We start from the raw sequence: 10,240 nt of genomic DNA on the forward strand, positions 1-10,240 counted from the left end.
CTTTCTACCACATAACTCCAGCCCCGACTCGAGTCCCCTGATCAATGTCAACCAATGCAACAGCCTCTGTTAAATGTCTCTCTCTCTCTCTGTTTCTCTTTCTCTTTCTCATTCTCTTTCTCTCTTTCCCTCCCCGCATATGCAGCATATGTCCGGCCCCTCCGAGCTCCTGTCCACTGGCTTTTCTTGCTCTGTTGTTCTTCGCCCCCCCCCCCCCCCCCCCCCACACACACACACAGACACACACACACACATGCACGCACGCACACACACATACACACACACACACAAACACACACAGTGCACATTGCTTTCATTAGACATCTCTCTCTCTCTCTCCCTCACTCTCTCCCTCCCCCAAGAACCTCTTGTCCGGCCCCCTGATCTTTCTGTCCATTGGCTTCCCCGGGTCTATTTTTCATGTCCAGCCCCTAATGAGTGTCCATTGGTTTTGTTATTTCCCTTCCCTCCTCCCACTTTGCCGCTTCGCCCTGCCCATGTTTTGTATGTCTGTGTCCATCCATCTCCTGACGTTCAAGTTCGCAGGAACGTCACGTCCGCACTTGAACTTGCAGCTCAGGGGGGCTTTTGCCATTTTTTCATCTCTCTCCCTCGCTCTCTTTTAAAAAAAGCCATGACGGCGATCCCACAATCCATCTTCCCTGCGCCATCGTTGTATTATTTCTAATTTATTTTGGATGTCAAAGGCATTGATGAAGATATTTTCTCTGGAGTCTCCCTTCTAACCCGGCTCTCCCGATGTGAACCGAGCTGAACGCTGCCACCAGCCACCATGTCTCGCCGCAAGCAAGGCAAACCCCAGCACTTAAGCAAACGGGATTTTTCGCGTAAGTACATCTAAATTGTCATTTCTACTTTTACCACACTCCTTTCTACCCAGTCCAATACTGTGTCCATTCAGAAAAGCGGAAACTGGGTTACATGGAGCGTGATTCGCACTGGCACTTTGGACACTGGACAGCACGGACCCGCCGTCAAGTGGACTTCACCGTGAAAGCGAGGCGAGAATCTCCCCTGGTGAAATACATATACGCGCATAGCATATTCTACCCAGGCTGAAAGAGAAAAGTTTGATCCAGTTTTCACCCCTGCGAAAAATCTGAGAAGTTTGCAGCGAGAATGGCATTACATTCACACGCACTGGCTTTAGTGCCCCGGTTGCCTCCGCCACTAAAGTGCATAGGCTACGTTAAGGTACGCGGAGCGTATGGGTAGCCTATATGCATGCTTTCCGCGGAGCTATGTAGAATATCGCCCGGAATATCCCGTACCGTTGCCTGTCTTGGATCGAGGCAGGTTTCTCCCCTCTCGTGCTATTTTTGGAAGGTTTTCAAAAAACTGGAAGTGGATTTTGTTTGGGAAAAATCTCGTGTCCAACTGTTTACAAGCACCGCGTGCGCGTGTGGCTCCTCGAAATATATATATATATAAAAACCTGCTTATTTGTACCCTGCTTGTCCATATATCCTTAACGAACGGATTGTTGTGTTTACATTGATTCTGCAAGGTGTTCTTCTATAGTGGCGGGAAGCATATGCTTCACGCTGTCTCGAGTAGCCTAGTAAAAGAGGGTGCTTTAGTAAAGAGCAACAGGACCAACGCATTTTCTCTTCTGTAGTCAATTTTTCTTCCTTTTGACCAACCCACATTTGGAGCCATTTGTATTGATTTTAGTTTATCATGCAGATCATTACCCTAAGGTAAGACAAAACAAGAATAACAATGTAATGTTATTTATACTGTAATAACAATGTAAAGAAAATGTTGAATAATTATACATTTTTACGTTTAACTAGGCTATATGAAAAACTCCATTAAGCACACATTTATTTTGATATGGTTGATTTAGTTTGCATACATAACCAGCATGTTTACAATGTTACAAGCAGCAGGCAGTTAGCTATATATGCGTTTGTAACAAGAGGAATCACTAAGGTAGCCAGCCCAATGCCCGATGTTGCCACACCGTGTTTTTGTCCTGAAACCGTCCCTTCAGTAGCGCTCGAATGGTGTAATATGCGATAACATGCCCTAGATCCACGTTGCTGTAACATTGTATCGTATCGTGTGGCATTACTAGGTTTCCGCATGAAGTCGAGTGGCTGTAGCCATATCGTTGGGTCTCAGTGCAGCCAGGGCATACAGTCCAGCTGCATCGGAAGGCTTTTGTTCGTGTCGGAATCCAGTCGCTAGGAGGCAGACAACGATCAAAAACTGGATGTGAACTTGAACCTGATCAATTTCACCGCCACCTCAATCTACATCTTTGAGGATATGTTTAGAATGCAGGGAAACGCATAAGGGGATATTATACGTCGCGTTTCCCCTCCTCCTCTTTTCTCTCCAGTTTCGAATCCTGTTCTTTTCTACAGGGGTATGGAAGTTAAACACATTTCAATACAAATGTCAACATTCTGTAGTCCTATAACTTGTCAAACTACCTAAACGCAAAAATCTCCATAAAAAAAATATTCAGACACTTTTATTTTATTTTAAATGGTAGAAAATATCCTTTTATTTTTTATACGATTTATTTAATGTGCAAATGCATAACAACACTTGTCCATATGAATAAAATATAGGCCTATGATGGCTTTAAATTAAGGTTGGATTTTTTTCTTTTTGAGCACATATTTCGTAAAAGGACGAAAAGGCCTATACCCAAATTATATAGCTGTCCATATTTCCTTCAGATAAGGAAGGTTATTAATAGTGTTAATGGTAGGCTAATCAAACCCCTTGAAATATAATGGAATTTACAGAAGTGGGAAAAAGAGATATGTTACTAATGTTTACCACCTTTCATTCCTATGGGCTGTGCATCAAACAACACATATCGTTTTTTCCTGATTATGCAGAAATTACAGTTGTTTTAATATCATGCAGAATGAAATGACTTTCAAATGCATTAACTAAATTGTATTGCTGCCTTACATAGCGTGATTTTCTTATAGCCTGTCAGAAAATAATTGTTCCACGACAGTTTTCTTCTTATTTTTATTGATTTGCCACGCAGATTTGAATTAGTGACAAATCATGTTTATCCCACACATTATATAGGAATAGGCCTACAATATAATTGATCTCAGTGTGCCTGCTCTGATGCAGCCTATATTTTTGCTTTTATCTGATATTGATTGCAACACATTAGTTTAGGAGCCGGACATGTATACCTTGAAGTGATATTATTCAGTCCATGTTTTGAATATGTAAATATGTCCAGGTTTCTCGTCTCCTTCAATTCCATTTCAAGCAGTTCAGTGTAGATGGCTCAATATGGTGCTTAATATATGCATAGTTCTATGCAAAAAAAATTGAAATCAAATGATATAATTCAAATAGGTGTTTATCCCTTTGTAATTAATACCGACAATGCATTATGCAACTCTATAAAATCTACTCTCAGTTCAAGTTTAAGGTGAGGGCTTAGTCTGCTTCCATTTGATTTTATCCAGTGAATTTAATGCCTAGGGCTGTTGTATAACCTCGGCTGTTCTGGTGGTTGACCTGACGTTACATTAAGGGTAGTAACCGCGCAATGTTATCTCTATGTCCCTGTTCGCTCGCAGTTGTCGTGTAGAATTGCTCGTTCAAATGATATTTCCTCGCGCGCGGTGGGAGCCAACCCCCCCCCCCCCCCCCCCCCCTCTCTCTCTCTCTCTCTCTCTCTCTCTCTCTCACACACTCTCTCTCTCTCTCTCTCTCTCTCACACACACACACACACACACACACACACACTCTCTCTCTATCTATTCTCTATCTGGCTCTAGGTTGGGCGGAAATAAATGTAACCTCACACGATCTTATCTCGTTTATCAAACATCCCTACCAATCATCAGCCACTACAAATTAAAATCTATTTTTTGATTCTCAGTGGTTTTAGGTTCATTAAAATGTGAAATTGGCAGCTTAGTAAAGAAGGTCAAGATGCTTAACCATTAGGAAACTAAAAAGAAAGCTACTCTCACCTTTCAGCGACATATTTCAAACACGACGGGCCGCTCAGTAGTAGGCTACTTAGTAGTAATAGTAGACTCCTGTCTAACCTCCCTTTGTGGTAAAATATATCTCATTCACACAGCTCGTCGTCTGTCCGTGTATAACAAGACTGACACTCCCCGTGTGACAAAAGGCAACTTTCAAACGAGTCAAGCGTTAATCCCGGCTTCCATGGCGAGGAATGTACTTGAACGGTTCCTTAAGGCTGATTTCCGGCTGTAAAAGTGGTTATCTAGGAACTGTAAGTCACACATGCAAAGAGTCCAGGAGAGTTTTTTTTATTTCGACACACTCAGGCTGCTTATCTTTTCTGCACACACATGTTGGACACATTTGTAATTTCCCCCATAATGAATTGAGAGAAGCAAGCTATGAACTATTATTATATCACACATTGTAATTTTATTATTCTGCACCTAAGAATACTCTTTTGAATATGAAAAACACATTTTTGAAAACGATATTTGAAAAAGCATGAAACATTTTTTTTGAGCTATCCAACAGTCTCGTTCCTACTAAGCTTTTGATTACTACCAGTCTATAAAAAAAGTAATTAAATACAAATGTATTATCTATCAAACTAAGGCTTTATTTGTCATACCTATACCTTTCTACAACCACAAAGAACATTTAACATCCATTATAACGCCTTCCTTTGATTAGATGCCTTTCTTAGTCGTTGTCGTGTTAATTTCAATGGATGTAAAAGTAGAAGAGGTCATAGTGTTAAATTGACAGGCTGATGAGTGTTAAGTGGAGCTGTCTGTCTAATGCCAGTCACACCAAAAGTTAGTCATACACTTTTCTCTGCAACACCGTCCAGGCATTACTCCTACTACTACTACTACTACTACTACTACTACTACTACTACTACTACTACTACTACTACTACTACTACTACTACTACTACTACTACTACTACTACTACTACTACTACTACTACTACTACTACTACTACTACTACTACTACTACTACTACTATTACTACTACTACTACTACTACTACTACTACTACTACTACTACTACTGGGGGTGTAGTCTGATGACTACTTCTAGTTTTGGCAGAATGGTGAGAGAGAAAAAGCCAAAACACGTGATCATTGTTTTGCACTGTTGTTGATACTGCTCAATTGAACATTACACCTCTAATTTCCTGTCTGTTTCCCTCCCTCCCTCCCTCCCTCCCCTCCCTCCCTCCCTCCCTCCCTCCCTCCTCCCTCCCTCCCTCCCTCCCTCCCTCGTTTCTGCTTACAGCCGAGCCCCTGTCTGCCGTCGTCTCGGAGGAGCTCTCGTCGGAACGCTGCTCGCAACGCTCGGACCGTTCAGAGAATGGCACGGGCACACTGCGGGTTGCTGTGGAGACGGAGCATGACCTGTTGACCTGTGGTCAGTGCCAGACCACCTTCCCCCTGGGGGACATCTTGCTCTTCATTGAGCACAAGAGGAAGAGATGCCATGGACCCCCCTGTCTGGCCAGGGGCCTGGACAAGCCCCCCTCACCCTCACCAGGCCTGGCCCTCACTCCTTTGCCCTTCCTGGCCTCATTCCGCACGCGCCCCGTGGAGGTTGGCGTCCAAGCCACGCCAGGGGCGGATGATGACCGCTTCTCGTTGCCCAGAGGGATCTGCCCCAAGCAGGAACACATCCCAGGTAACCATCGTTCCCCACAACATGTTGTCGTTAAACAAACAATAGGATTCACATACAGTATCTTTATTGGTGTAGGTGAACATGGGTGAACGTGCACAAACATGTGTGCATCATAAGGGTAGCTGTGCATGGGGGCGTGTTTCAGTTTTGAAGTGTGTCACAAACCAATATTATATGCAGTGACGTGTTTGAATGTGTATATCCCTTGTGGGCTTGTGTTTTTATGTTGTGGGGGGGGGGGGGGGGGGGGGGGGGGGGGGTAGTGTGTGTAAGCATAGACGGGGTACTGCGGAGGCCACATATTGGGCAGAAATGTTCCCTCTCCCTGTAGGATTTGTAGTCCTCAGACACCCAGGGTGAATGCCACTGCCATGATTGGCTCAGATTGGGTCTACGTTTAAGTGATCCATCTGATTGGCTAGGACTGATAGGCTAGGGGCGGGGTCTATTCCGGCTAACCACAACTGAAACGTCACAGGGAAGCCCAAAAGAATAGGATAAGATAAAAACACATCTTATGATTTGATTTATGGATTGTTATCTCATCCGTGTCTCAGATCGCCCTGTTCTTACTGGCTGGTGTTCTTAATTAGAGACACATATGCATCATAGTGCTACTGATCTCTAGCGGTGTGTGTGAATGTGTGTGTGTGTGTGTCTGTATGGATACGTGTGTGTGTCAGCCTGCTGAGGGGAAATGGTTAACTTGGCACAGCAGTTGACCTCAAATCCATTGAGTTTGACAGAGAGAGGATGGGGGGAAGGTTGGTTTTCCACAGTAATCAAATATAGCCCAATGGCAAAGTGACACTGGTAACCTTGACTTAGTGGCCATTTTGTGATGGTCTAAATTGGGGCACAGGGTGGGTGCACTGGTTGGCACTGCAGCGGACTCAACCCACCCACTATGCAGGGAAACAAAGGTTTGGCAGATGGGTCAATGTGTGTGTGCGTGTGTTTGTGTTTGTGACACTGTGTGTTGGAGGGAGTGGTTTAGAGAGTTTTTTTGTATAATTACACGGTTGTGCAGTGTGTATATGCCTGTAAGAGGGTATAAACAAATTCTGTGATGTATGTGTTTTTGTGTGTGTGTCTGTGTCTGTGTGTGTGTCCACAGTTTCTCTGGAATACGTGTTCATGCCTTTTCAGGATTTGTGTTCCAGTTTCCCCATATAGGCTAAAATTTTACAGTGTGTGTCACTCCATGTGTGTGTGTGTATGCTTCCATTTGTGTGTCCTGTTGTGAGGCTCTCATCTCCAGTGTGTGTGTAACTCTATCTGTGTGTGCGTCTTGCATGGTGAGTGTCTTGGGCTCTGTGAGAAATGCTGCTGTAGTTCTCTCATGTGGCTCTAGCAGATGTCTCCTGATCTCACTGTGGTCTTTCCCCCACCACATCTTACACCGGTAAACAGAGGCCTACATACTCATATTCTCACTCTATTTCTCTATTTCCCTTCTTACCCTCTTGTTTCCTTCTCATCTCTCTAACTCTCTCTTACTCTCTCTACCATTTACTTCCCACCTCTCTCTCTCCGCTTCTTTCTCCCTTACTCTGTTTTATTTTTCACTCGCTCCCTCTGTGCATTATAACAGCTGAGGAGAGGACACTCGGTTATTTTGGCTCGCCGAGGAAGAGTAGTTTATTTAAAGCATCTTAACGCCACTAATTATTTGTTATAGTGTAGTTTTTCGGTGTATTTCAATTAGGGTTCGCTTTCAGTGGTTGACTGGCAGCACTAAATAAGGCCTGGGAAAAGATGAAATAGTAGGATGGATACGAGCAACAAAACAAGACCGTTAATCACTTTGCTTGTAAACAACGGCAAAAATGCTTGGGAATATAGAGAGTTAAAGGGTGGATTTCAAGGTGGCCATAATTACAGTTCCTCTAGATATAATTTTTGAGTTTTCAGCTGGCCTGTCTCATATATGTGTGTTTGACTGTGCAAGTGTGTGTGTGTTGTATAGAAATGCAGGGTAGGGACTGTGTCTCTGTTTTATGCCATCTCTTCTCATCTGGCTAGAGATCCAGGTTTCAGGAAATGGTGGCCCGGATCATCCTCATCAACAATAATTTAGATCTGACCTTTTATCCTTTAATTTTAGTTTTGTGATTGGCTGCTGGATTTTGATATGGAATAGACTCCAGACAGGCCCATTTCTGTGGTACGTTGGGATGAGAAATGTTGTGTAACATGAACCTCACTGTGTGTGGGTGTGTGTGTGTGTGTTGGTCTTACCTGGTTCCCTAGCCTATTGTCTCCTTCAGTTCAATCTTAACGGATCGGCAATGCTAACCAAGGTTGTGTCTCGACTCGTGTGTGTGTGTGTGTCTGCTTAGCCCTTTTGTTTTAAAGATGTTGCTGCAATTTCAGCACAAATTAACCTAGCCGTTTAAACAGACTTACACGCGCACACACACACACACACACACACACACACACACACACACACACACACACACACACACACACACACATACACACACACACAGTCTCAGCCAGCAGCTAAACTGGGTTATTAGACTCATTTACATCATAATGTAACGGGTGAGACACGTCTGGTTGGGTCAATGGTATTATACATGGTTGTTATATTTTAGAATCGTTAGGTGTGAATGATTTATTTTTTGATATTTAAAAAAGATTGTTACTATTATTGTATGAATCCATTTTTATTGTAATTTTCAACAGTAATTTTTGAAATTCTTTGTTTTACACAAAGCAATGTCGGTAACAGATTATTATAGCTACAGAGTTGTTTTTGTATTGTTGCTGCATCATTAATATTTATTACTGTGTATTATTGCATTGGTAAGTGTGGTAGTGGGGAGTTTGCCATTGGTATGTACCTTAGGAAAATATGGAGCATTGCTCTTGTGGTGTAATACCCTTATTTACATATCAAACAGCTCTGTTTAAAAAGACAAAAGGCTGTCGGGGGGTGTGTGTGTGTTCCATATGGATTGTTGTCCTTGATAAGCTTGGTGATGTGTGTGTGTGTGTGTGTGGCCATTGTAATACAACCACATTAGGTTGGGATCTCATATGCTCTTTACTCTATTAATACTAAACTGGGATGAAAAATGTGATGAAAAATTCCTGAATTCCACCTCATCTTCAAACTGAGGTTTTAATAAATTGTGTTGTTTCTATGTGTTCTGTGAGTACTAACACAGCACTAACACTGATTGTGCCATGTGTAATGTCATGGTAATAAAGCATTATTGATTGTGCAACACTGAAATAAATTATTCTTCCACTAACCCCATCACAATATGGTATACAAAGCACTTGAGCCCTGTTATTACAAAGGCTCTCTATATTCCAATGTACACTATATGGTCTGGTGTTAGTATTCTCTGCATATTTTGTGTTGTTGATGCTATGGTTAAGCTCAAGCTGGGCTATGACATGATTGCTGTTGCTGTGTGGTAGATCAGGCGATTAGCCTGCACCACTAGCACGGCTAGTGTTTTTTAAATGCCCCTTTATTTTTTGCTTTAATTTCAGAGCTCTCTCTCTCCCTCTCTGTTTCTCTCTCAAACACTTTCTGTATATCTTTTTTTTAATTGTCTTTGACCCTTTCTCTCCCTTGTCTCTCTTTTGCTTATCTTCTCCCTCTTTCAACCCTGCCTCTCTTTCTATCTATCTCTCTCTCCCTCCTTTTCACTCTATCTTTGCAATAGTGTTAACAGTCAATGCAAATCGGGGGCACCCAATTGGTATTGAATCAATTACATTGTGTGTTTGTGTGAGTGCGTGTGTGAGTACATGTGTGCAGGTGTATGTGTGTTTGTGTGTGTGTGTGTATGTGTGCATGTGGGTGTGTCTGTGTGTGTGTGTGTGTGTGTGTGTGTGTGCATACAAGCCAGCTGCAGTCTCTGATGCCAAAACGCCATGCTGAACTATTGAGTGTGTGTGTATGAGAACAAAGCATCAGAATCGCCCTACCATTACCCTGTCGTCTCTCTCTGTCTAAATCCCCCACCACTTCATACGCCACTGTCTGTCACGACACCAGGGATCATCAAAGAGTCATTTGGTTTTGCTGGGAGGGTGTGTGGAAACATGCTCTCATGCTGGTCTAGCAGGCACATTTCTCTGCTTGTCTTTCCAAGGCCCCTCTGTAAGGATTGGGTTGAAGGAGATGTGTGGGAGGTCATTTGTCGCACTCACGATAGAATAGAGCAGTTGTAACGTTGAGAGAGTGGCTGATCGGCCAAGGAAAACGTCTTCTATACACTTTGGCTGGAGATACACATTGAACTTACCATGGTATAAGCAAAACACTGAGTCTTTCTGTCTTTTAACTTCCATTACACTAAAAGGTTAAAGGACCCTGGATTGAATGGCTTGTTTTGCATGGTGTATTTTGATGGCATGGCAATGGTGTGTGTGCTATTATTTACATTTCATGACACATTTTAGACACATTTTCACTTTTGTTGATTTTGACTGATATTAAAATGACAGATCTACAGTAGATGTCATGTGAATTTTTAAAAATATTTTTTACTTGTTACTATTTTTAGATTTTTCTTGATTGATTGATGATTTGTCCTTTG

At 42.6% G+C, this 10,240-nt stretch overlaps 1 protein-coding gene across 1 annotated transcript in view; it reads left to right on the forward strand.

Moving 5' to 3' along the window:
- The first annotated feature begins 532 nt into the window (after window positions 1-532).
- Window positions 533-10,240, forward strand: part of LOC311110870 (B-cell lymphoma/leukemia 11A-like) — a 37,626-nt gene continuing 27,918 nt past the window's right edge. The window contains exons 1-2 of the mRNA XM_084153470.1: window positions 533-848; window positions 5,277-5,672. Coding sequence (XP_084009596.1) covers window positions 794-848; window positions 5,277-5,672 — 451 coding nt within the window. The 5' untranslated portion in view covers window positions 533-793. The remainder of the gene's footprint in view (window positions 849-5,276; window positions 5,673-10,240) is intronic.

The sequence above is a fragment of the Coregonus lavaretus genome, assembly GCF_964263955.1.
Source record: "Coregonus lavaretus genome assembly, chromosome: 36".
NCBI classification, from domain to species: Eukaryota; Metazoa; Chordata; class Actinopteri; order Salmoniformes; family Salmonidae; genus Coregonus; species Coregonus lavaretus.